General features: G+C 47.3%; 1 protein-coding gene across 4 annotated transcripts in view; it reads right to left on the reverse strand.

The window, feature by feature from the left end:
- Positions 1-12,009: 12,009 nt before the first annotated feature.
- Positions 12,010-27,691, reverse strand: part of WIPI2 (WD repeat domain, phosphoinositide interacting 2) — a gene marked incomplete at both ends in the record, with an annotated part of 53,244 nt that continues 37,562 nt past the window's right edge. For 2 of the 4 annotated variants that reach the window (XM_080703404.1, XM_080703403.1), the window contains 6 exons: positions 12,010-12,122; positions 13,396-13,553; positions 14,546-14,653; positions 16,180-16,344; positions 18,907-19,014; positions 21,727-21,797. In XM_080703404.1, coding sequence (XP_080559530.1) covers positions 12,010-12,122; positions 13,396-13,553; positions 14,546-14,653; positions 16,180-16,344; positions 18,907-19,014; positions 21,727-21,797 — 723 coding nt within the window. The remainder of the gene's footprint in view (positions 12,123-13,395; positions 13,554-14,545; positions 14,654-16,179; positions 16,345-18,906; positions 19,015-21,726; positions 21,798-27,691) is intronic. The other 2 variants (XM_080703406.1, XM_080703405.1) reach the window with 2 other exon arrangements.

The raw sequence follows: 27,691 nt of genomic DNA on the forward strand, positions 1-27,691 counted from the left end.
TGGCCCTGGGTTCAATCCCCTGTACAAAGTGAGAGAGAGAGAGAGAGAGCCAGAGAGCAAGCACCCACACTGGATGAGGCGGTGTGCAGAAGGTCCGACGGCAAGCTCATAACATACAGGTTGAAGGACGGCCTCGTTAAGAAGCTGAGGCTGAGCCAGGCGTGGTGGCGCACGCTTGTAATCCCCGTGCTTGGGAGGTGGAGACAGGAGGATTGCGCTGGTTCGGAGCCAGTCTTGCTGGCTTAAGAAATCCTGTTTCTAAATAAAAAAACATAAGATAGGTCTGGGAGTGTAGCCCAGAGGTAGAAGGGTTTCCAGGAATCCCAGTACTACCAAAAAAAAAAAAAAAAAAAGGAAGCTGAGGCTGTCCCCAAACCACAGTCCTGCGGTCTCAGCCTCCCAAATGCTGGGATTACAATAGTAATGCACCACCATGCCCGGCTTATGGGTATTGTGTTCTAATTATGTCCTCTGGGCCACTATGACCGAGTCTACAACACCTGACAGAAGCCTTGGATCCCTCGCTGGCTCGGAATTCCATCAAGGGTCTGTGGACCATAAACAAAGCTTCCTGGGATAGCAGGTTTGAGGGCAGCCTGGGCAACTCAGGGAGACCCTGTTTCAAAATAAAAAAATCTACACCCCCAGTAGGGCTGGAATGAGAAAAGGCACCCAGCATGTGCACAGTGTTGTACACGCAGTAGGCCTTCAGTAAATGGAAGCAAGTGGTGGTACATGCCTGTCATCCCAGCTACTCGGGAGGCTGAGACAGGAGGATCGCAGCCAGCCTGGGCAACTTAGCAAGGAGGCCCTGTTTCAAAATAAAAAATAAAAAGGGTTGAGTGTGTAGCTCAATGGTAGAGAGCCCCTGGGTTCCATCCCCAGAACAACTAAATACATAAATACACAAACAAATGAACAAACAGGCAGGTGTCACTGGCTCCCAGGTGTGTCGGGTACCCAGCCGCTGCCCTTGTTCTGGAGGCCAACATTGGCCGCTCCAGCCCATGCTCGATGGCCTTCCTGCAGTGGGGTGGTGGCTGTGCCCCAGGAGAGGCAGGCGGCCAGCCAGCAGCTCGGTGGCCTGGGCCGGCTGGCGACAAAGGCCGCGTGGGCCAGCACGGTGCAGAGCCTCCTGCGCTGGGGACGGTGCGTCTTCCCCGCTCCCAGGGCCAGCGCCTTCCCAACAGCCACCTGGGACCAGGAAGCCCACGGGATGGGTCACCTCCAGATCTCTAGCTTTCTGCTGTAGAATCTGATTATCACTTACACCTGGGGCCCCGGCAGCTCACGGGGATTTGGAAGCCTCACTGGCCACGCCCCTCTCACAGGTTGGATCTCCAGTGCCCCAAAAGCTCTGCCAAGCTCATGGAGCTGGGAAACAGGAGGCTGATCTCTTGAACTTAGTCCATAGGCACAAGGGGAAGAAAATGGAAAACTACAGAAAAGGTGCTCTGAACCTTAATTTGTAGGTGCTTGTTGGAACAAATTGTTTTTTTTTTTTTTTTTTTTTTGTGGTACTGGGGTTCCTGGAAGCCCTTCTACCTCTGGGCTACACTCCCAGACCTATTTTATATTTTTATTTGGAAACAGAATCTCTTAAGCCAGCGAGGCTGGCTTCAAACCTGCACAATCCTCCTGTCTCTGCCTCCCAAGCTCAGGGATTACAAGCGTGCGCCACCACACCCAGCTGTTGGAACAAATTGTGATTTTTCTTTTCTTTTCAGTACTGGGGATTCAGTCGGGGGTGTTCTGAGTTACATCCTCATGACTTTTTTTTTTTTTAACAGGATCTTGCTAAGTTGCTGAGGGTCTTGATAAACTGCTGAGGCTGGCCTCAAACCTGCAGTCCTCCTGTCTCAGCCTCTCACATACTGGTATTACAGGCGTGTGTGTGCCATCACACCCTGCAAATTGTGATTTTTCTCCTGAATAGGCAACTTGGCAGCCGTCACCCTGGCCTCGCCTGCTGTGCTCACTCAAAGCAAACAAGAAACATAACTTGCCACAGCGAGATTTAGCATCCCAGGGCTTCCAGGGTGGAACTGCCTGTCCTGGAGTGCATCTGAGGACATCAACAAACGGTGGGCGGGTGAGAAGCAGCTGAGGGAAGGACTGGTGTGGAGAACATGGCCCCCAGCAGTCATCAGTCAACACCCAGAAAGCTGCACATCCCCACAGCAGGCCAAGCCTCACCCTGGACAAGGTGCCACAGGCGGCCAGGGAGGGAGGATGGTGTCTGGGGCTGGTGGTGGCAGTGTGGCGCCTGCAGCTCTGGGGCATCTCTGCAGGTCAGAGGGAGGCAGGGGCAGAACCCAGTAAGGAAGCAGCAGGGGTCCCCTCTGCGCCTTCACAGCCCTCCCTGCCCGCCTGCGGTGGGTGCCTAGACCGCTCTGCAGGGGCCCGAGTGCAGACTTGGTTTTCCCAAGCACGACTCCCACTCTGTGAGCAAATGTTTTCAGAAAACTTCTGCGGCGTTTCCTTCATTCCAAGGTGCCTCAGTGCTAGACCTGACAGGGCCCAGTGGCTGCCTCTAGTGCGCAGGTGCAGCGAGACGTGTGTGCAGTGAGATGAAGTATTATTTTTTACAAACGTTAGGATGGGAAGGAATGGTCTTACAAGTGAGCTGTGCCAGGCGTGATGGTGCGCACTTATAATCTCAGTACTTGGGAGGCTGAGATAGGAGAATGCAGGCTCTCGGCCAGCCTCAGCTTAGTGAGGCCCTCCGCCACTTAGTGAGACCCTGTTTCCAAGTAAAACATAAAAACAGGGATGGGAGTGTAGGTCAGTGGCAGAATGTTCCTGGGTTCCATCTCCAGTACCACAAAAATAAAATAAAGATTGAGCCATGAACTAACTGGGTATGGCAGCAGCCTCTCAAGTACTGCAATCCCAGTACTTGGGAGACTGAGACAGGAGGAGCACAAGTTTGAAGCCAGCCCAACTCACTGAGGCTCACGCATCAACTCAGTGAGACCATTTCCAAATAAAAAATAATAGGGCTGGGGTACAGCTTGGAGGTAGAATGCTCCCGGATTCAATCTCCAGCATCTCTCTCTCTCTCTCACACCAAAACAAAATGAGTCAACAGAAAAATGGATGATGAAGTTATGGGATACATACACAATGGAATTTTATTTTTTTAATTAATTAATTAATTATTTTGGTGGTACTGGGGTTCCTGGAAGCCCTTCTACCTCCGGGCTACACTCCCAGACCTATTTTACACACACACACATATATATATTTTTTGGAAACAGGGTCTCTTAAGCCAGCGCGGCTGGCTTCGAACCAGCATGATCCTCCTGTCTCCGCCTCCCAAGCGCGGGGATATCAAGCGTGCGCCACCACGCCCGGCTCACAATGGAATTTTATGCAGCCATAAAGAAGAAGAAAATTATGTCATTTTCAGGAAAATGGGTGGAACTGAAGAACATTATGCTAAGTGAGATGAGCCAGGCTCAGAAAGTCAGGGGTCATGTGTCTTCACTCTTAGTGGAAGGTAGAGAGAACCCGGGCAACAAAGAGGATTTCATATGAATAAAGGGAGATGAGTAGGATAGTAGAGGGGACTCGGGGCGGGCTGGGAGGCGAAAGGGGAGATCTGATAATGGAAACAGTTCAAACGATCCTATATTCATTATGAAGTTATCAAATCCAATTTTAGTATTATGTCTGGGGAGGGAGGGGAGGGAGCCGGGTGGGACCTGGAGGGAGTCACATGGGTGCTGTGAGCACGTGGGCATCTACCATCCTGAACGTCACTATGATGTATAATTACAATCTACCAATTAAAGAAAAGAGCAAGCTAATGACTACATGCCTCTCCTTCCGGTGCCCCTGCCCTTTCTCCGGAAAGATGGACACAAAGAAAGGCCCCCGGGCTGGACTGTCACCCAGGAGGGCACAGTGAGGCCTGGTGTCTAATTGGCTTCCCCAGCCACAGTCTGCCCTTTTAGAGGTCATGGCCTCTCAAATACTCACCTCCTATTGGTGGCAGGTCTAGTGACCAGGCCAACATGCCCTGGCACTTCCACCGCCAGCCCCGGGATGAACAAGGACAAGGCCCATGGAGGGCAGTGAACTCCCAGACCTCTGTAGGGCCACCAGAAATTATTATAAGTGGGAGAGAGTTGCTCTTATTGGAAGGCAGCAGGTGCCCGCCACCCTTGCCACCACTGTTATGCAGGTACTACAGCCAGTGACAACATGGCCAGAGAAAGCCTCCTTGGGCTTCTTCTTCTTTTTTTTTTTTTTTGGTGGTACTGGGGTTCCTGGAAGCCCTTCTACCTCCGGGCTACACTCCCAGACCTATTTTTACATTTTTATTTGGAAACAGGGTCTCCTAAGCCAGCACGTGCGGCTGGCTTCGAACCTGCGCGATCCTCCTGTCTCTGCCTCCCAAGCGCGGGGATTACAAGCGTGTGCCACCACGCCCAGCTTTTGGGCTTCTTTTAAAATTGGATACCAGTGGGACTCCAGATAACGGAGGGGAAATATCAGCAAAGTTTGAATGGAAAGATAGGAGAGGAGGAAGGCTGAACTTGATTAATGAGGGTCTACATTCGAATATGTGTAAAATTATGAATATGGCATGGTTACCCTGGACAATCATTGGTGGGAGGGGGAGGATGGGAAAACGGGGGTGCGGGGCAGAGGGCACCTAGTTTAAATGTATACCATTTATGTTCAATAAAAAATTTGTTTAAAAAATAAAATTGGCTTTAGCTGGGTGTGGTGGCACATGCTTGTAATCTCAGTACTTGGGAGGCTGAGCCAGAAGGATCACGGTTCATGGACAGCCTCAGCTACTACTTAGTGAGGCCCTCTGCAACTTAGTGAGATCCTGTTTCAAAATAAAGAATAAAAAATAGGGCAGGGGGTGTAGCTTGGAGGTCAAATGCCCCTGGGTTCCATCCCGACCCACAAAAATAAATAAATAAAATAAAATTTTAAAAGGGCAAGGCACATTGGTACAATCCTGTAATCTCAGTACTTGGGAGGCTGAGACAGAAGGATCACAGGTTCAAGGCCAGCCTCAGCAACTTAACAAGATTCTGTTTAAAAAGTAAAAAGGGAACTGGGCATGGTGGCACACACTTGTAATCCCAGCATTCGGGAGGCTAAGACTGGAGGATCATGGTTCACGGACAGCTTCAGCTATTTTCCCCAGTACCAAAAAGAAAAAAGAGAAAAAGACAAAAGCAGGTTGTGCTGCTCAGTGGTACTGTTTCTCCATTCAATCCTCAGCACCACAGAAACAAAACAGAAATAACCACCCTGCTCTGCTCTCCAAGTCACCCTGCCTTCAAATTACTGAGAAAAATGAACTCAAGTGCAGTTTTATGTCGATCCACTTAAAAATAATTTCATATAGTTGAAAAAAACAAGCAGCAGCAGCTGAAATCGGTTCACAGGATGCTGGTGCGTCCCCGAGGTGCGATGCTACCCTGGCGACTCCTCAGAGTGGCGGCCCTGGAAACAACCAGCAGAGGGCTGTTCTCAGGATCTCGGCGGGGCCACCCTGCAGCGACCGCCTAACTCCCGCAGACTGTTCCGTAGGGCAGACAGATGTTATGAGGCCTTTGATGTAGGAGGAACAAACGCTCCATGCTGGAGGCACGTTTGTGATGACGCAATTCAATGGACGGAGAGGGGTCCTTCTCAAAGACACGCCAGGCCTGCACTGCATTTAAAGAAATAGTGTACTCAAACCTAGTACATGCTAATGTGGGCAGAACAAGTCCAGCCTGTCTGTCCGGCATGGGAAGGCCAACCATTCTTTTAACTTTTTGATAGTGGGGACTGAACTTAGGGGCATGCTACTTCCAAGCTACACCCCCAGCCCTTTTTACTTTGAATAGGGTCTAAGTTGCCGTGGCTGGTCTCAAGCCTGTGATCCTCCTGTCTCAGCCTCCCTAGTACTGGGATTACAGGTGTGCCTACACCACACCCAGTACAGGAGGCTGACCATTCTGACCAGCAGAACCAGGCAGTGTCAGGGGCCACCGAGGACTCACCTGCCTCATCCTGTGAGTAAGAGTTCAGGAGTTCACAGGCAAGGACTGGTGGGAAGAAATGTGTCGTCTATTTTACAAAAGACATAAATCAGTTTTGGATACAAGTCTTTAGATTTTGGGTTTCAGGATTCTGATCTCTTCCTACAATATGTGTAGTAGAATTATAGCATGGTAGGGTACAAACTAAATGTTTAGCCTATGCATAGGCAATGGTTGGTGAAAAAACTTTTCTTTGGTACTGGGGATTGAACCTAAGGGCATTTCACCTTTGAGCCCCACCCTAAACCTCAGCTCTATTTTTTTTTTTTTTTTTTTACATTTTGAAACAGGGTCTCATTAAGTTGTTAAGGATCTCGCTAAATTGTTGAGGCTGGCCTCAAACAAGTACTGAGATTACAGGCAAGCACCACCAAACCTGGTCACGGACTTTAATTTCTTAAAGCAGTTACTAAAATTGCTCATAGAGATGGGCTTTTAGTCAGATTCGATATGGAATGTAAGCAGTAAGCAAATCCACCTGTACTTGGGACTTGCTCTCTCCCTCTCCTTCCCCATATACTGGAAGCTCCTGTAGCAGCTTCACCTAAAAATGAAACATAAAATATAGGAGTTGTAATATAAACTACAACTCGGTGCTGAATGAAAAGCACAGGGGCAAGGAATCAAAAACAGTTCCTTCCTTTGCCGGGCGTAGAGGCTCACGCTTGTAATCCCAGCATCTGGGAGGCCGAGACAGGAGGATCGTGGACAGCCTCAGCTACTTAGTGAGGCCCTTTGCAACTCAGTGAGACCATTTCAAAATAAAGAATAAAAAATAGGGCTGGGGGTGTATCTTGGAGGTAGAAAACCCCTGGGCTTCATCCCCAGTACCACACACGCACACAAAAACAAAAACAACCCCCCCCCCCAAGTTTCTTCAAATTCGGAGCTTTTAAAAAGATTAAAAAATTTTTTTTTTCAAATCAGACTTTTTGAATCAAATACCAGAGAAGGATAAAAGCTGGTCACTTCAAAATTCAGTTATTTTGTGCTTCACAAAATACACGGAACAAAAAGGTACAACACAGACGAAGGATTATGACAGGGTCAAGACTAAGATGTACATCAGAAAAACCTGTTTGGCAAATATTTATCTGTCTATATTTTTGTACTGGCGATTGACCTCAGAAATATTTACCTCTGAGCTATAGCCCCAGTTCCTTTTACCCTTTTATTTTGAAACAGGGTCTTAATAAGTTGCTGAGGCTAGCCTTGAACCTGTAATTCTTGGTTCAGCCTCCCAAGTACTGGGATTACAGGTATGTACCACCATACCAGGCTCATTTCATATATCTATACACACATATGTGCATAATGATATGTATGTGTGTATATATACACATATACATACGTGTGTGTTACTGGGGATTGAACCCAGGTGCATTCTACCTCCGAGCTACACCCCTGGCCCTATCTTATTATTTTGAAACAGGGTCTAAGTTGCAGAGGGCCTAAGTAGCTAAGGCTGGCCAGAAACCCGTGATCTTCCCGTCTCAGTCTTCCAAGTCCTGGGATTACATGCACGTGCCACCATGCTGGGCTCATTATATATTTTTAATGAGAAAGCCATGTACAAAACAAGAGAATTCTACATGTACTCTTCCCAGATAGATGCCAGTGGCTCAAATGCAGGGTTTTCCTGAACTTCTGACCTGCAGAGCAGAGCAGAGCAGAGCAGCAAATCCTCCACCTAACTGACTGTCCAGCTTGTGTGTGAGGACGGAACATATTTACAGAATGACACAACTGAACTTTCAGCCTTGGCCAGTGTCAGCATACTGTGTGTGTGTGTGTGTGTGTTTTACTAGGGACTGAACCCAGAAGCAATCTATCTCTGAGCTACACTCCAGCCCTATTTTTCATTCTGAAACAAGATCTCAGCCAGGAGTGGCAGCACACACCTAGAATCCCTATAATCCCAGTATCTGGAAGGCTGAGACAGGAGGATTGCAGGTTTGAGGGCAGCTTCTGCTAGGAAGACTTCTCAACTCAGCCATACCGTGCTTCAAAATAAAAACAATAGGGCTGGGGGTGTAGGTTGGTGATAGAATGCCCCTGTGCTGAAAACAAAACAGGGTCTTGCTAGGTTGTAGAGGTTGGCCTCAAACCTGTATTCCTCCTAAACACATTTGAAACAAGTAATTAATTAGGTAATTCCTGCAGGTTAAAGGCAGGATCAAGAGTTAGCACAGACAAAAATGCGTTTTCTTTTGTGGCAGTAGGGATTGGATCCAGGGGCATTCTATCTGCCTCTGAGGTACACTCCAGCCCTATTATAATTGTTGTTGTTATTGTTGTTGTTATTATTATTATTTGTGGTACTGGAACCCAGGGGCTTTCTACCTCCAGGCTATACTCTCAGACCTATTTTATATTTTATTTGGGAACAGGGTTGTGCTAAGTTGCTGAGAGCCTAAGTAGCTGAACCTGGCTTCGAACCCGTGCGATACTCCTGTCTCAGCCTGCCAAGGGCTGGGATTACAAGTGTGCGCCACCACGCCTGGCTATATTATAGTTATTTTGAAAGAGTCTTACTAAGTTCCTGAACACCTTGCAAAGTTGCTGAGGCTAGCCTTTAACCCAAGCCCTCCAGTCGCAGTCCTCTAAGTACTGGGATTACAGGTGTGCACCATTGTGCCAGGATCCAAAGGTGCACCTTTATGCCAACTTCCTCATGGAAACCATATCAATGGCAATGAGCAAGGAACACATTTCCCATTCCTGAGGGTCCCACGTTCCTCTGCTGAGCTGTGAGACCTGAGATGGTCTGCGATTAGGTTGCTAAGCCCATTCCCCAGCAGGGCCTGGCAGTTAGAACCCTGAGTCTCCAAGAGGGATGGGCCAGACTGTTCTAGTGGAAGCCAGAAGATGGCAGTGAGTCCCCCTGTGGTCTCAGACCCCGTCCGTGGTAAGTGGCTGCACAGGTGACCATGGCCAGCCCAGCCCAGCAGGCAGAGCCTCGTTGGCAAGGCCTAGTGGCATTTTGTAAGACACCTCCTCCCAGGCTGCTTGGTATTCTCAGTACTCAGGAGCAGGGAAGGCAAGGATCAAAGATGCCTGAACGTAGCCTCCAACACGAACACCCTTACTCGGCCTCTTTCCCACCCAGCTGTGCGTTGAGGCGGAGTTGAACAAAAAACATGGGTTTCATTCCACAAGATGCTTAGTTTTAGCGTTTATTGGGCGCCAGCGTCGGCCAGGCACTGTGTGCTGGGCACTTGCAGGACACGGTCACATTATACCTCACAACAACCCTGTGAGGTAGGGGTTACTCCCACTGCAGTCTGGAACCCAAGGCCCCTGCGACCTGACACGTGGCTCACACCGCTTATGAGGTGGTGGGATCAAGGGATGAGTTCAGTTCTGACTCTGTGTTCAATCCAACTCTTGATTCCATCATTTGAAAAAATACAAAAGGTTTGGTCCCAATTCATGCAAATCCATTACGTTTCTGAGTTTTGTTTCCAGCCCCCTATCCCTGTCTTTTTTGAAGTTTGAAAAAATATAACAAAAAAATTAACATTGGTGTGTGGAATGGAGTTCAGCAGATGAGCATGCTCGTTCTGCTGAGTCAAAGCCCCTCTCCTGGCCCTGGCAGAGGTCAGAGTTGTGATAACAACCGCCTCATTGCTCCCGCGTCCTCCTTCCCCAGCCTTCTTGCCCATGCCGGAGGCTGGCCAGTGATGGGGGGCCCCAACATTACAGGCACAGAGGAAGAGGGCAACGCAACAGGCAAATGGGAAAAGGGTCAGCAAGATGAGTCCTTTTTGGTTTTCTCACATGAGAACCCTTAGTCCTTCCTGTCTGGTGCACAGGCAACATCCCAGCGGGCAGGGAAAGGGCGTTTGTGGTTGGAGGGAAAGCATTTGCCAGTCCTGGGGGCTGCCCATAGAAGGGCGGGTGTTGAAGGTCCCAGGATAGCAGAAGCCTTTCCTCACCACCTTGTCTTAAAGTGAAGGAAACCGAGGTGGGAAGGAAGCAAATTCCCAACCTCTTCTAGGACTACCAATCCCAAAGTAAGATGAAAGAAACCCAGCAAGGCAGACTGGAGCCACCAAATTCCCACAGGCACACGAGTTAACGAGCAGGCACGGAGTTAACAAGGTTCTAATGCAGAACTTGAAATACAGTTTCTTTTAGTTGCTAGGAAGGCCTGGCTCAGGGTTCCAGATCAACCCTGTGCACCTTGACAATGTCTTCCCATGAGCACTCTGGCCAGTGTGCCTGAGATGGGCCCAGTGCCTTGTTCTGTAGAGACCTCGAGACCCTGGTGCAGGGAAAGACCATCCTGGTAAGGCCCCTCACCTTCTGGCCCCATAGCAGTCTCCTCAGGCTCGCCGTAGAGACTGCCTGACTGAGAGACACATTTCTCCAAGGGTTCTGGATAGACAGGCAAGAGATTTCAAAGAAAGGTCCAGCACATGCCCACCTCTCGGCTCTTATGAAAACGGTCTGCCCAGACAGCTCCTCTAGAGAGTTCTGTCACATCCAGAACAGACTTTGGGCCCCTGCATTTAGGATTTTGTCTCAGAGCCCTGGCAACATCAGGGGCCTTCAACTTTAATAGATCCAGTCAGCTGAAGGCCCTGCCAAAGCTATCCGCCTGGTACCATTACGACTGTCACCTCAAGACCTCTGGTCCTTTCTATACAAAAAGCTGAAATGTGCTCAGCCTGGGCAAAGAGAGCCCTCTGGCCTCTTCTATTCTTAAGTTTCCCCACTTCAAAGGCCCTGAGGCCATTTCTTGAGCTGTTAGCTCCATTTAAATACCCTCAAAACTTGACCTGTGCTAGGTCTACGTTTGGAATGCAGAGTTTGAGGTATCTGAGGTTGTCTTAATTCTGTAAAAATGAAAAGGGAGCGAGGCAAATACTGTAACGTTCGACCACAATCTCATCACTTTGCTGCACAGCTGTTCTAAGACTGAAATAGAAAGGCACATATCACCCCGGCAAAGGCGCGCCCATGGCCACTGACTGTCTCCCTTGTGCCTGTGACTATCACACGACTTTGGAGGGGCAGAGAGCCCCGGGCAGAGAGCAGGGCTCCAAGTGAGAAGACAACCCAACACCGTTGCATTTTACTTTTGTGCTTTCTTGGGCATAGGATTAACTACAAATTCTCCTAAAAAACAACAAAAAAGTCGCAGTTCTTGGACAGGAATCGAGGGGGAGGAGAGATCATTTAATGACACGTGCGCAATCACTTTTCTTGGCTCCAGGGAGTCCAGGCGCGCTTTCAAACTCACTTGCTGTCAGAAAGGAAGGCTTTAATATCAGAAAGAACCTCTCTCTTCCAGTATCCACATAGAGACACGAGATCAGAAACAAAAGTCTACCCTGGAGAAAATCCCAGATTAATCCGATTTGGAAAGAATTTAATTAACAAAATAAAATTGAGGGAAAGTGGTGCAGGTGGGCTGTAGGGCAAGAGGACTCCCGTCTGAGGCAGACACGTGCCAGCCCCAGCAGGTCCAGGTGGGCAGCCTGGCACCTGTCCCCGCAGAACCGGCCTTGACACCCAGAGCCACTGTGCACGCCGCTGTGTCTTCCTCACATGCCACTGCTACGTACAGACACCGGACACCAGATAATGCAGTTTGTTATAAAGTGGCTTCTAGATCTCCTATGCTGGCTTGGCACATCATGCATACAAAGCAAGGAGATTTTGAGGGCTTCACCAAACAGTTAATTTTGGCAAAAGAAAAAAAAAAAAAAAAAAAGAAAAAGAAAGAAAACTGAAAGCTAAGATCCATAAGCAGGATGAAAAGCCACTGAAGTGAAAATGGTGTATTTTCCCAACAGTATGGAGTTAGACTATCACTACAATCTTTTTTTAAAAAGTTTCTGCCATCTTCTCCCCAGTTCAGGTCCAAGTTCATAGCAGCAATGCACAAAGTCCTCTGTCAGCCAGTGTCTCTGTTCTTAGGGTCAGAGTTCACAGGTCAAGCTCAGTCAGTCCGTAGAATCATGGGAGGATGCTCGCTGTCTTCATCCAGGCGCAGGGCGCTAGCTTCATCCTCTAGGCAAGTGCCACCCACGGCCCCCAGGTCGTCTGTGTAGGCTGCAGAGAGACAAGCAAGCCATCCTCAGAGGGCTGGGGACAGTCTACAGATCCCAGCAACATCAATTGAAGCCCGTGCTTTGGACACTCGAGTGCCTGGTTATGAACTGCAGCCCACATGAGACCTTCTGAATTCAAATTGCTTTTCTGACTAATGAGGTCCCTGCAGCCTTGGGCAGCTCAAGATGAAGTCACTTATTTTCCAAAATTCATCAATGTCTGCATGGACGGGTTGTGATTTTCTCCACTGAGCAGGGAGAGTGAAATCGATGCTCAGGCTGGCTATGTGCGGCCGGCCACAACACTGAGGTACCTAGCGGGGGCCTTCCATGGAGGAGCTGTAGGGAGCAAGTGCAGCTCTGCATGTGGTGAGCAAAGCCCCAGGGCCTCACACAGGGCTTTATTATTTAAAATAATATTTTACTTTCATTTTTTGCAGTACTGGGGGGTTGAACCCAGAGGCATCGGACCTCCAAACTGCACCCCCAGCCCTATTTTTGTTCCTTATTTTGAAACAGGGCCTCACACAGTAGAATCTGTAATCCTCTTGTCTCAGTCTCCCAAGTGCTGGGATTATAAGCGTGTGACACCACACCTGGCTTTCCCACAAGATTTTAAGAGGGGTGGCTCACATGGAGCGAAGGGGCCTGGAGCAGGTGACCTCAGCCCCTATCTGTGTGTGGACTGACCAGCCAGACAAGCTCAGGATACGGCCCTGACACTCTCCACCTTGCCTCTGCCCTCAGCCTTGCAGGGCTGCCATGCAAAGGTGTTTAATGGGAATCTGGACAAAGGTCCAGAATGAACACTTGGCAGTGTGCTTCTGAGGGGACAGGGTGGAGCATAACACATGTGCATCCAACAGCCCTTCTGGACATTTTCTCTTCAAAAGTGAAGAAAAGCCAGGCGTGGTGGTGTCACACCTATAATCTCAAATCCTAGTACTTGGGAGGCTGAGACTGGAGGATTGCAGGTTAGAAGATTGTAACAAGATCCTGTTTCAAGATAAAAAATAAAATGGGTTTGGTGTATGGCTCAGAAGTAAACTGCCCCTGTGTTCAATCCACAGTACATAAATAAGTAAATAAATAAATAAATAAATAAATAAATAAATAAATTCAGTCCCGTGAGGCCTTGGAAATAGCAGGTTATAGGTTACAAAAGCTTGCTCTGCTCCAGACCATTGCTTCCCTTTCTGGATGCCAAGGGGCAACTCTGAGGAAAGCTCATGTGCAAGACCCTACCTCCCACCCCGGGGCACCGTGTAAATTACCTTCTAGGCTCGCGTCCTGCCCCTTACCAAGTCTTGTTGGAGACGAGGGCACATAGGCACCTTTTGCAGCCGCTGCGCCGTACGTCTGTGTCACTAAGGGGCAGTCGTGAGAGGCAGAGTCTACGATTTCACTGGTTGTCTCCATACTGCCATCCAGCCTAGAGAAAAGGGCATGAGCAGGACAATGCTTCCAAGACGGCATGACTGCATCACAGCACGGCCAGGCCTGAGAAGCCAGACGTGCAGCAAAGGGGCAACGGGCCCTCGCCAGATGGACACAAGTGTTCAAATGCTATGGCCACTCAGAGAGAATACCTCTTGGACTTTTTCACAGAAGGCCTGATGAAGAAAGTTACACCTAGCAAGGCGATCTTAAATTTTTAAAATGCAAGATCATGAGGAAAATTCACTATTAAATAAATCAATTCCAGCTGGGCATGGTGGTACATGCCTATGATCCCAGTATTTGGGAGGCTCAAACAGGATTGCAGGTTGGAAAACAGCCTCAGCAATGTAGTGAGACTCTTGGCAACCTAGTAAGATCCTGTTTCAAAACAAAATATAAAAAGGGCTGAGGTATAGATTGAACACATTATGCCCCTAGGTTCAATCCCCAGTACAATAAAAGGGGGGTTGTGTTAGGGATCTAGCTCAGTAGAGCACCTGTGGGTTCAATCCTCAGTACAGGGAGGGGGAGAAGGATCATTTCCCACTTCCAATTACAGTATCACTGTTAGAACTTTCCAGTGGCAGAAAATCAAACTGCACTCCCTCTCAGTTAAAGGGTGTTAGTGCCCCCCTTCCAAGGAGGAAGCCTGTGTCCCACAATGAGACAGCAGGCTCTGGGGGAAAGCAGAGCACCCTGAAGGATGTGCACGGTGGCCATTTTCACTTTTCAAACATGAAGCCCCACCATCAGGGAGGGACCTGGATGTTCTGCTCCTCTCTGAGCACAGGAGCCCATGGCACCAGCCACCTCTCTTCTCTGTACCTTGACCCTGAGTGGAGCCCTGCAGATGGGGTGGAACAGCCAGTTTTATCTGGGAAAAGGAGCTCCTGGAGTCTGCCCCCATGTCGCTGGCTCGAGGGCACCTGCCAGCATGGCCACCCACCAGCAAGTGAGCGGCAGTGGCAAGTGGCGCAGCCTCACCTGTGCTGTCGCATCAGGGCGCACTCGCCGCCTTCCTGTGGGTCCAGGTTGTACATGTACAAGTAGCCATCAGAAGCTCCCACAAGTAACCGGGGAATCTTCTGGATTCTAGGGAGGATAAAAAGCAGCCCACTTCTAGAAGCATGACTTTCACAAAGGGCACCTCATTAAACCAGCTGCCCCTCCTTCTGCAGGACTGGGAAGAAACTGACAAATAGCACAAACTGAGTTCTGTGCTCCAGCTGTTACCTCCGTAGAGGACAGAGGCCAAGCTGCTGGCTCCCTGGGGCTCCACAGGGCAGGGCCAGGGACTGCATGGGGGTGAATGGCCACCAAACCCAAACAATGGGACAGGGCAAGATTGGGTGTGTGGTTCCTCTGTACCAAGGGCTGGTGTTTTTAGGGACCTTCTAAAACTATGTTTAGTCTGAGGTTGTCCTGTAATACCAGTACTTGGGAGGCTGAGAAAGGAGGATTGCAGGTTCAAGGCCAGCCTCGGCAACTTAGCGAGACCTTATAAAAAATATAAAAATAGGTCTGGGAGTGTAGCCCAGAGGTAGAGGGCATTTGGGTTCTATCCCCAGTACCACCAATAAATAAACAAATAAATAAAAGTCTAGTGGTATAGCTCAGAAGTGGAATAACCCTGGGTTCAATCTACAGCATCACCCCCCCCCCCAAAAAAAAACCCCAAATATAACTGTTAAACAGCAAGGACAGAAGCTGGGAGTGGTGGCACATGCTTGTAATCCCAGCATTCCAGAGGATGAGACAGGAGGATCACAGCTCGCGGACAACCTCAGCTACTTAGTGAGACCCTGTCTCAAACTAAAGCATAAAAAAAAGTAGGGTTGGGGGTGTAGCTTAGAGGTAGAATGTCCCTGGGTTACATCCCCAGTACTGGGGGGGGAAAAAAAAAAAAGCCGGGCGTGGTGGTGCACGCTTGTAATCCCTGCGCTTGGGAGGCGGAGACAGGAGGATCGCGCAGGTTTGAAGCCAGCCGCCCTGGCTTAAGAGACACTGTTTCCAAAAATAAAAAAGTATAAAATAGGTCTGGGAGTGTAGCCTGGAGGTAGAAGGGCTTCCAGGAACCCCAATTCCTCCCCGCCACAAACACACACACACACAAAAAAAAAAAAAAGAAAAGAAAGCAAGGACAGAAAATCACGTCGACGAGATTCATGGAATTGCAAAGAATTGTTGTTGCTGACTTTCCCAGACCAGTTTTTCCCACAGAGCTATGCTGCATACAATCCCAGCATAGCTCCTAAGATGTGTGTGCTCTGTGCTGTGCCCTGGAATGACATGGGTGCCTCCCAACCTGTGAAACTGCTGTTTTCCTGTTCAAAGGGTTAAATATCAGCAATCCTTACGGTTTGATGTCAACATTTTCATCAACACTAAAGTACTCAACAAAAACAGAAAGAGGGAGTTTTCTTGGGAACTGGAACGCTGGAGAAAGCATCAGGGTCCTGCGTCTGCAGTGCACAGCCTGTGCTTCTGCCTCCTGAGCAACTCTTGATGAACTGGGGGCAAAGCAGGTGAGAAGCCCCACGCTGGCTCAGGAGCCCTGAAACGAGCCTGTGCTTGATGCACACAGGGCAGAGGACGGAGCAGTGCCCGTTTCCACTCACGTGGCTAAGGAGCAGATGTTCTTGTGGCCACAGAATGGCAGGCGGACAGTGGCAAAGGCTCTACCCTGGTTGAACATTTCTGTCACTTGAGAGGGCAGGTAGCTGGTGGATGCCATGAGCACCTTCCCAAAGTAGCCGGTCCAGGTGGTAGGCTCCTCCGGAGGTCTAGAAAGAAATGGCACCAAACAGGTGAGCTGGGTTCTCACTGAGAAGTGCCACACCCACTTAAACACAAACATCCCTGAAACCAAAATGAAAAATCCTCTCCACTTCATCAAAGAAAGGGAAAACTTTACTGGAGCCTGGGATGCTAAGGAGTAGCCTCTGGGAGGGCAGGGGTATGGAGGTATTCAGTTGGAAGAGGAAGAGTCGGCCCTCGGATAGGCTGTGGTCTGTAACAGCAGGTGGTCAGGATCCCCTCCTGAACCCCTGTGTCAGGAAGTATCCCAAAACCTTTAATACAAACCTCAAATTGTTTTCCTGTAGTTTTTGTTACTGTTGATCTTGTGGACTTTTTTTGTGTGTGCGGTACTGGGGATTGAACCCAGGGGCATTCTACTTCCGAGCTATACCCTAACCCTAGTTTTTATTTTTTATTTTGAAACAGGGTCTAAGTCGCAGAGGGCCTCGTAAGTAGCTGAGCCTGGCCACGAACCTGTGATCCTCCTGCTTCAGCCTCTCAAGCACTGGGATTATAAGTGTGCACCACCATGCCCGGCTTCTTGTGGATTTTTTTTCCCCCTGTGTGGAACTGGAGATTGAAACCAGGGGCATTCTACTTCTAAACTAGATCCCCAGCCCTATTTTTTATTCTTATTTTAAAAACAGCTCTCATTAAGTTGTGGAGTACCTCACTAAATAGCTGAGGCTGGCCACAAATCTGTGATCCTCTTGTCTCAGCTTCCCAAATGCTGGGATTACAAGTGTGTGCCACCATACCCAGTTTCTTGTGTCCTCCCCCCCGCCAGTACTGGAGATGGACCCAAGGGCATTTTATCTCTGAGCTACACCCCCAGCCCTATTTCTTACTCTTTAATTTTTGAAATAGGGTCTCATTGAGTTGCAAAAGGGCCTAAGTAGCTGAGGCTGTCCGCAAACCACGATTCTCCTGTCTCAGCTTCCCAAATGCTGGGATTACAAGTGTGCACCACTACGCCTGGCTCTTGTGGATGTTTTAAAGTCATCTTTTTTTTTTTTTTTCGTTTTCTTCCCTCCTTTCTTTCTTTTTCTTTCTGTCCTTGGGACTGAACCCAGGGCATTCTACCTCTGAGCTATACCAACCTTTTTATTTTTTGTGGTACTGGGGAATGAACCCAGGGGCACTCTGCCTGAGCCACACCCCTAGACCTATTTTATTTATTTTGAAACAGGGTCTCATTAAGTTGTGGAGGGTACTGCTCAGTTGCTGAGGCTGGGCACAAATCTGTGATCCTCTTCTCTCAGACCCCCAAGTAATAGGAATTATAGGTATGTACCAATATGCTTCTCCCTTTTTTCTTTTTTTCTTGTGGTACTGGGGATTGAATCCAGGGACATTCTACCTCTGAGCTGCACCCCTAGCACTATTTTTAATCTTTATTTTGAAACAGGGTCTAAGTTGTGGAGGGCCTAAGTAGCTGAGGTTGGCCTCAAACCTGTGATACTCCTGTCTAAGCCTCCCAAGTACCTGGATTATGGGAGTACACCACCACATCCGGCATTCCCTTTTTATTTTGAAGTAGGGTCTCACTAGGTTGCTGAGTCTAGCCTTGAACCAGTGATCTTATTGTTTCAGCCTACCAAATACTGAGATTATAGGCATGTGCCACCATGCCTGGTTTTAAAATTATCTTAGATAAGTCATAGCTTAAATAATTTGGATCCTAGTGGGATGCTCTTTTTGAAATTTGAGAAAAACACACACAAAAAAAACCCAAAACACCTGCTGTCATATACCATAGTAATACAGAATTTAAGTGAACTGCCATAAAGACAGACACCACCCTTCTTCACTGACCTATGGCAGGCTGGAGAAATGACATGCATTCCAGCGGGCAGTCTGAGCCTAGCTGCCTCTATGCATAGGGAGTGGGCAGAGGGGACACAAGTACTGACAAGAGACGCCCATCTGGACCCTAGGCCTTGCCTTCTTCTCTAGCATGCTTTTCACAGCAGAACGTCAACTGGGCAGGAGCAACCTGTCTTACTGCTGAGCCTAGATCTGGTGACCCCCATCCCACAGGCAGCCTAGTCTGCACTGGTAAATGATGCCAAAGAGCAGGACAGGTCTGTGCTGTTTTCATACAGACACTAACTGGGAACACAGTAAGTGGGGACATATCTTCATCAAAATACAAATGTGGGAAGACGGGCTTGGTGGTGCATGCTTGTAATCCCAGCACTTAGGAGGCTGAGACAGGAGGACTGCATATTCCTGGCCAGCCTGCTACTTAATGAGGTCCTCCCCAACTTTGTGAGACAGTTTCAAATAAAAGAATAAAAACTAGGGTTGGGGTGTAGCTTGGAGGTCGAATGCCTTTGGGTTCCATCCCTAGTAATGCAATAAATAAATAAATCCCACAAAAAAACAAATGTGGGAGCTGGAGCTGCAGTTCAATGCTAAAGTAGGTGATTAACATGCATATGATTAACAGGCCCTGGGTCTATCTCCAGTCCCCTCTCCAAAACAAAACCCTAACCAACCAACCAACCAACCAACCATGAAGGAAAAAAATGTTTGCAACTCACTTTTCTTTCACAGTCTCGAGTTTGAAGATGTGCACGGTCTCAGTGTTGCTGGATGCAGAGAGGAACATGCCATCCATGCTGAAGGCCAGAGAGCAGATGCTCACACACCTGAAGAGACAGCAAGCCGTGAGAGGCAGCTGAGCTCCTGCTGCCCCAGTGAACTCTGGTGGGTGGGACTCGCAACATTTCTCCAGGGACTTGTAATTGAGGCAATGTTGTGGGCACACACAGTCTACTTATACCTTTTTATCCTATTCCAGCATCTTACAATTTGTAACATCAAAGCTAGTAATAGAAAGCCTGATTAAATTATAGCCATTTTTTTTTACCATGTAGAGTGTAAATTAGCAATCTAGATTTTACCATGTAGAGTGTAAATTAGGAATCTTAAGAATACTGCAGGGTGAATTCATTTGAACCATCCCCCATGCCACTCTTGAATGGCATGGGGCTGTAACTGTCTTCCGTATGTCTATCTTTTTAATAAACTTCTTTAAATCTTCAGCAAAAAAAATACTGCAAAATTCCTAACATGCTAAGGTCTCTGCAGTGTATCTTAAAAGTCACTGAAGAAATCTCAAAGCCATTAAATAAACAAATTTTCTCATAAGGCTAGAAATATAAGGTACCTTTGGCATAGTCAATAATTACAAGGAGTGGATTTTATTTCAGTAAATATTTAATGAGTGCTCATAACATACCCATCATCATGTTCAAGCTCGAGGGACAGGGGGATAAACAAGGCAAAAATGGCTTCTGCCTTAATAGAGCCAACAGCAAGATACGGGGGAAGTGCAGACATTAAGACTTCTACAAAGGGGTGCCAACAAAAACTAGAAGGTTCTGAAGAAGTGTAGCACAAAGGAGTTAATAACCATGCAAGGATCAAGGAAAGGCCTCATCCAGGGACATTCCAGCCCAGATCTAAGGGTTCACAGAAGCTGGCCAGGCACAGGATACGGCACAGGAGAGACCCTATGAAAAAAATTCATTCTTTTGAGGATCTGGGCACACAGCACAGCTGGGATGGGGGGAACGATGAGAAAGTGAGATGAAGGGAGGAGATGAGGGGCAGATTCCATAGACCTGTGGACCCCAGCAAGAAGTGGAGTCCTCCTGCTTTGGGCAAAGGATGACAGGGATGATTTTAGGGTGTGTGTGACCTATTTATATCTTCAGCAGAAACCAAGGTGGGTGAGTGTGAGGTCAGGTGATACAAACCAAGGATGGGGTACAACGGGGAAAGGAAAGGCTTAAAAGGCGTGGCACTCTATCTGGGCCCTGCGGAGGGGCTGAGGGCCATTTACCAAGATGAGGAAGGTGAGAGAGGACAAGCTGATGGGCACGTTTTGGCCTGTGGTCTGAGGTGCCCATGTCCAGCAGGCAGGGGAAACAGGTCCGTCTCAGGAGAGGAGCTGTGCCATGTCTAGACTCAAGATTTGGAGAACATGCTGGCAGCCCAGCTAAGGAAGGGTATTGGGTTTATAGCTTGGGTGTGGAAAAACTTCAGACATAAACTGAACCCAGGGAAATTGGGCAGAAGCACATGGAGAACCATCTAGAACGGTGTGGTATGAGGAAGACTAAGGGAAATGAAGAGGCAGGACAATTAAGGAGGCAGCCCCTGAAAGAGACTGCAAAGTTTTGCCTTTGCCTTTTGAAGCGGGAACACAGACCTGTCTGCATCATTGGTGGGAACATCCTGAGAGGAAAGTGACAGAAAACAGGGCCAGGTTCCCAAAACACTGTATGGGTGGAAGGTGTGAGTGACAGAATACTTCCTAGTAAGCACGCCTCCTGCTTCATCTCTCAGCCTAGGGGAGACAGGTACTATTTATTATATTCCTGTCTGAGAGGAGGGAGTGGAGACCCAGGGGCTAAGTAGTACTGCCCGGGCCTTCGGCTCCAGTCCCCTCAAGTTTTGGACTCCACAGGGGAGGGGTACATCTGCCTCTGAAGCAGTGGCAGAGAGGAAGTACCAAGTATATGGCTTAGGAGGGACAGCTGAGGGACTGCAAATGGGACTTTTTGTGTGTGTGTGGTACTGGAGATAGAACCTAGGGGCATTCTACCTCAGAGCTATACCCCAGCCCTATTTTTTTAGGCTTTTTAATTTTGAAACAGGGTCTCACTGAGTTGCAAAGTGCCTTGCTAAGTAGCTGAGGCTGTCTGTGAACTGATCCTCCAGTCTCAGCTTACCGAATGCTGGGATTAAAGTGTGTGCCACCACACCTAGTTCCACCAGCCCTATTTTTTATTCTTTATTCTTTGAAACAGGGTCTAAGTTGTGGAGAGCATCACTAAGCAGCTGCGGTTAGCTGTGAACCTACGATCCTCCTGTCTCAGCCTGGGATTACAAGTGTGCGCCACCAAGCGCACTTTTTATAAAGGACTTTTTAAAAAGGGTCGAGGCTGTCTGCTGGAGAAGGAGAGCCAGCCAGTGCTGAGGGCAGGGAACTTGGACAGGAACTTGCTTGCCAGCTGAGGTCGCCGTCACTGACCTGCACCTTGGAGCAGGCTGGGCAGCCACAGGCCCCAGCACCGGCCTGGTCATGCTGGTTTTCTGAACTCTCACACTCTCTGGCCTCATTCTCCATTCAGGTGGGATCGCAGACACATGGAAACCTAGTGTGCTGTCATAAAAATGCTCTTCACCTGCCACTGTGAGACTGACTCACCTGGTAATCCAGGTGGGCTGAAAGTGCTTTCATATTTACTAGGAATTTCCCTGATATTTAAGGTTATGCTTGTTTGGTCACCAATAGAAACTAAAATCCAATACAACTTCCAGAGTCAGCTTGGAGGGTTTGTATACTTTACCTCTTAACTCCTCTCCGGAACTCAAAGAGTTTCTGTCCCTCTGGAATGGAAAATACCCTAATAACGGTCCCCTGGGATGGAGGAAAAAAAGAAAAAAAGAATTTTAGCAGAGTACAGGCATTTTCTACTTGATTCACATCAGACTACAAATGAACCCTGTGGCACATTTCTGACCACAGCTCTAACCTGGGCCAGGAGGGAGCTTGCAGCTTTCTCCTCTACACCCAGTTCCTGCGGGCCTGTGCACACCACTCCCACACTTTCTAAAATAAATATACCAGAATATTCTTCCATTCTATTGTATATCTTATATTACATCTATAAGTCAACATACTTTATTACTTAACACTTACAGCCTTGAAGCCAAATGTGGAATAAAACAGTCATTTAAAGCTTTTTAAATATTTATTTATTTATTTATGTATTTATTTTGGTGGTACTGGGGTTCCTGGAAGCCCTTCTACCTCCGGGCTACACTCCCAGACCTATTTTTACATTTTTATTTTGGAAACAGGGTCTCCTAAGCCAGTGCGCGCGGCTGGCTTCGAACCTGCGCAATCCTCCTGTCTCTGCCTCCCAAGCGCGGGGATTACAAGCGTGCGCCACCATGCCCGGCTATTTTATATTTTTTTATTTGGAAACAGGGTCTCTTAAGCCAGCACGGCTGGCTTTGAACCTGTGCAATCCTCCTGTCTCAGCCTCCCAAGCGCGGGATTACAAGCGTGCGCCACCACGTCCAGCTTTAAAGTTTAAACCATTAGAATTAAAACTCTGCAACTGTGGACTGTATGTGGGGAATCACTCCTTACTAACTCCAAGCCTGGAGAGATTCTGGTACCTACCAATCAGTTTTCCTGCCACTTAAAGTTGGGTCCCATATCAAAACAATTCATTAACTCATTAGCTGGAAATTTTCCTTAATTGCCTTAAAAGGACAGGTCCAAGCTTACAAAATATTAAGACTTATATTAAGAAAACTTTTACTAAGAGAAAAAAATATGAATACTTGGCACTATGGTATGTCTCTGCTTTGAAATATATATTTTTCTTTTTGTGGTACTGGGGATGGAACCCAGGATCCTTTTACCTCTGGGATATACTTTTTTTTTTTTTTTTTTTGTGGTACTGGGGTTCCTGGAAGCCCTTCTACCTCTGGGCTACACTCCCAGACCTATTTTTATATTTTTATTTGGAAATAGGGTCTCTTAAGCCAGCGCGGCTGGCTTCGAACCTGCACGATCCTTCTGCGCAGGGATTACAAGCATGCGCCACCACGCCCAGCTGGGCTATACTTTTATATAAAAATAGCATGGTGGCGTACGCTTGTAATCCCAGCATTTGGGAGGCTGAGACAGGAGGATCATGGTTCACGGTCAGCCCCAGCTACTTAAAGGCCATTTGCAACTCAGTGAGACCCTGTTTCAAAATAAAGAATAAAAAATAGGGCCGGGGGTGTAGCTCGGAGGTGAATGCTCCTGGGTTCTATCCCCAGTACTGAAAAAAATAAAAAATAAAAATAAAAAATAAAAATGGGCTGAAAGTGTACCATGGAAACAGAATGGTTTACATCGCCAGTACCACACAGACAAAAACACCCCCAAAACAGTAAAAATAAAAAAGGGGGTCTGATCAACTAAAGGTAGAGCTCTTTGCTTAACTGTGGTAAATCCACACAAGGGAACATTAGGCAGCCCTTACCAGTAAGGGTGTGCATAAGACAAGGTCACTTGAGAAAATGTTAGTTAACATGGGATTTTTCTAGAAGCAAGGACACCAACTAAGTTTGCAATTTTGGGAATTAGAAGGATAAAATACTTTATACATACAAATTCAAAAGGCTCTGTCATTGTGGACTAAACTAGCCCCTCTTTTTTCTTTTTGTGGTATGGAACCCAGGGGCTTTCTACCTCCGGGCTATACTCCCAGACCTATTTTTTTATATTTTATTTGGAAAAGGGTCTCACTAAGTTGCTGAGAGCCTCACTAAGTAGCTGAGGCTGGTTTCGAACCTGTGCAATCCTCCTGTCTCAGCCTCCCAAGCACTGGGATTACAAACATGTGCCACCATGCCTGGCTCACCCCCAACCCCTTTTATTTTGAAGCAGAGTTTGGTTTTTTTTGCGGGTCTGGGGATGGAACCCAGAGGCATTTGACCTCTGAGCTACACCCCCTGCCCAATTTTTTATTCTTTATTTTGAAACAGGGTCTCACGGAGTTGTGAAGGGCCTTACTAGGAAGCTGAGGCTGTCCGCGAACCACAATCCTCCAATCTCAGCCTCCCAAATGCTGGGATTACAAGCGTGTGCCACCATGCCTGGCTTTGAAGCAGAGTTTTAATAAGTTGCTGTGGGACTTGCTAAGATGTTGAGGCTGGCCTTGAACCTGAGATCCTCTGGTCTCAGCCTCCCAAGTACTGGGATTACAGGCAGAGACACTAGGCTCCAGTGAATAGTTATTTTGTGACCATGTGACAGGGAGTTCCTTGAAAGCAGAATTAAGTCACAAACCTCTGGAACATAGTTTGGTAGGGAGGGCCTAGCTGCTCTAATCCCACAGACAAGAGAATTCTGTTTAAATGCAAATGAAGCCTTTGTTTTTAACAAAGAAAGAAAGAAAGAAAGAAAGAAAGAAAGAAAGAAAGAAAGAAAGAAAGAAAGAAAGAAGGAAGGAAGGAAAGAAAGAGTGGGGTTTCAGAAAAAGCAGACACAGGCAGGGAGATCATCTTTAGCATTTCAGTGAAAAATAAGTCAAGTAAAGTCAGTGTCAAGCACAGAGCAGGAGAGGCCAGGGCAACAGGAGAGCGCTGAGATCTCTCAGAAATGAATGGCAAAGAAAAAAGAGGGAGCAGCCAGGTCTGAATTAGGAAGAGCGAGGGCCCGGAGACAAGGCTGTACTGAGCTGATGGGATGCCACAGCTGGCCTTGTCCCTGTGTGCAGGAGTTCCAGAACAGCCACATCCACTGTCATCCACCCCGCTCAAAGCGAAGCTCTTTTTTAACTATACCTGTCTGCTATGCCCCAGTAGCAGCCAGGGACTCTTAGCCTTCAACATGTTAAGTATGACCTGACTAGTAGTTCTTGAATGTCACCACTAGTAGTGGTGACATGGACCAGAAAGATGTCATGAGGGAGCCTGATCACTACTAACGCGCTGGCTTGTGGGACGGATGTGCAACAAATGTCTTTGGTTGTGAACTCTATCTAACTACCAGCTGTGAAAACACTAGTCATAAATTGGAAGCAGGGGTTGATTTTGGAGTAATGATGTGTCTGTAAACATTGTTACTGAAAACAAGAGGATTAATCATGATATTGAGACTTCCTACACTACTGGAGTGGAGGAGATGCTCTTATTTCATTCCTAGGATGAGACGGTTTTGAATACAGTGCTTGATGTTATTGGACTTATGACCACATGGGCATTCTCTGGGGACTTGTGAATCTTGTCTCAATGCTCATAACAGATCAGAAATACAGGTCCCAACAGCAAAGCAACACCATTAGTCTCTTAGAGCTCTGTTGAGAAGTCACTGGCTCTATCCTCTTTAGACTCAGACTGCTGGGTGGGCATAAACAATGGGGCCTGTGAATTTTTTCAAGAAATTTGTTTCATAGTGTAGTAGAAATGGTTGTAGCAGATGTTCTCTATTTTTATTTCCTGTACTACTGAGGAATGAAGCCAGGTATGCATCTCATCTAAACTCCCAGCCCCTTTTATTTTGAAATGGGGTCTTGTTCCAGGAATGGTGGTGCATACTTGTAATCCCAGTACTTGGGATGCTGAGATAGGAGGATTACAGGTTCAGGGCCAGCCTTAACTACTTAGTGAGGTCTGTTTCAAAATAAAGAATAATAAATAAGGGCAATCTACCTCCGAGCTACACCCCCAGTCCTATTTTTTTTATTCTTTTTTTTTTTTTGTGTGTGTGTGTGTGTGTGTGTGTGTGTGTGGGACTGAGGATGGAATCCATGATCTTTCTACCTCTAGTGTAGCCTCTAGGCTATACTCCCAGTTCTATTTTCTATTTTATTTGGAAACAGAGTCTCACTAAGTTGCTGAGACACTCACTAAGTAGCTGAGGTTGGATTTGAAACTGCGATCCTCCTGTCTCAGCCTCCCAAGTACAGGGATTAAAAGTATGTGCTGCCATACCCAGCTTTTTTTTTTAATTCCTTATTTTGAAACAGAGTCTCACTAAGTTGCAGAGGGCCTAAGTAAATGAGGCTGGCTGTAAAATCTGCAATCCTGTCTCAGCCTCCCAAGCACTAGGATTACAAGCATGCACCACCCCACATGGCTAAGATCTAACTTCTATATAAAATCAGCCATGTATATTAAACTAGCATGCCTGTCTTTACTGCGTTTGTCATTAGCCTGAAGAGAAAGCCTTTAAAATTGATCCTTTAGAAAATATTTACATGCAAGCTGGGTGTAGTGGTTAAAACTTTTAATCCCAGTATTTAGGAGGCTGAGACAGGAGGATCACAGGTTTGAGGCCAGCAAAGTAACACACCTTCATTCAAGAACACTAGTTGGGTCATATTTAATTTTATCAAACAACTTAGTGAGGCCCTCTGTAACTTAATGAGACCCTGTTTCAAAATAAAGAATAAAGCCGGGTGTGGTGGTACATGCTTGTAATTACAGCATTCGGGAAGCTGAAACTGGAGGATCGTGGTTTACAGACAGCCTCAGCTACTTAGTGAGGCCCTCTGCAACTCAGTGAGACCCTGTTTCAAAATAAACAATAAAAAATAGGGCTGGGGGTACAGCTCAGAGATAGAATGCCCTGGGTTCCATCCCCAGTACTGGGGGTTGGGGGTGAGAATAAAAAATAGGGCTGGGGATGTAGCTTAGAGGCAGACTGCTCCTGGGTTGAATCCCTGGTACCATGCACAAAAAAATTTTTTTTAATGTATTTTGTTTGGAATTGTATTTATTCAATAAAGTACTTAGTACTAAGTGTGAACTGGATGTGAAGTAGACCTAGTTGCTAAGACCCAGGAAGCAATCGTATTCTAGGCAGTACGGTATAGCCCCAGTAAAGGTCCATACTGCGTGCGTGCATTACTAGGGACCGAACCCAGGAGCACTGAGTTACACTCCCAATACTTTTTTCTTTATTATTATTTTTTATTTTGAAACAAGGTATTGCTAGTTGGTGACAGTCTCACTACACTGCTGAGGATGGCCTTGAACATGCAATCTTCCTGTTTCAGGCCCCCAACTACTGGAATTACAAATGTATGCAACCATGCAGTTTATATTGCACATGTCTTAATGAATTTTCAACATTAAATAAATTATATATACATTTTTTCTTTTTGCAGTACTGGGGATTGATCCCAGGGGCATTCTACCTCCAAGCTACACCCTCAACCCTATTTCTTATTCTTTTTTTTTTTTTGGTGGTACTGGGGGTGGAATCCAGAGGCTTTCTACCTCCCGGCTATACTCCCAGACCTTTTTTATATTTTATTTGGAAACAGGGTCTCACTAAGTTGCTGAGAGCCTCACTAAATAGCTGAGGCTGGCTTCGAACCTGTGCGATCCTCCTGTCTCAGCCTCCCAAGAGCGGGGATTACAAGCGTGCGCCACCACGCTCAGCCTATTTTTTATTCTTTGTTTTGAAACAGGGTCTCACTAAGTTGCAGAGGGCCTCACTAAGTAGCCGAGGCTGACCACAAACCTGCAATGCTCCTGTCTCAGCCTCCCAAATACATAAATTATTATATAAAAAAGCAAGTAAGCAAAAGGCAGGTGTGATGGCACAAGCCTGTAATTCCAGCTACTGGAAAGGCTAAAAGAGAGGGTCATTTTTTTTTTTTGTTTTTTTTGGTGGTACTGGGGTTCCTGGAAGCCCTTCTACCTCTGGGCTACACTCCCAGACCTATTTTTACATTTTTATTGGAAACAGGGTCTCCTAAGCCAGCGCGCGCGGCTGGCTTCAAACCTGCGCGATCC

Source organism: Muscardinus avellanarius (assembly GCF_963383645.1).
Source record: "Muscardinus avellanarius genome assembly, chromosome: 10".
Taxonomy (NCBI): domain Eukaryota; kingdom Metazoa; phylum Chordata; class Mammalia; order Rodentia; family Gliridae; genus Muscardinus; species Muscardinus avellanarius.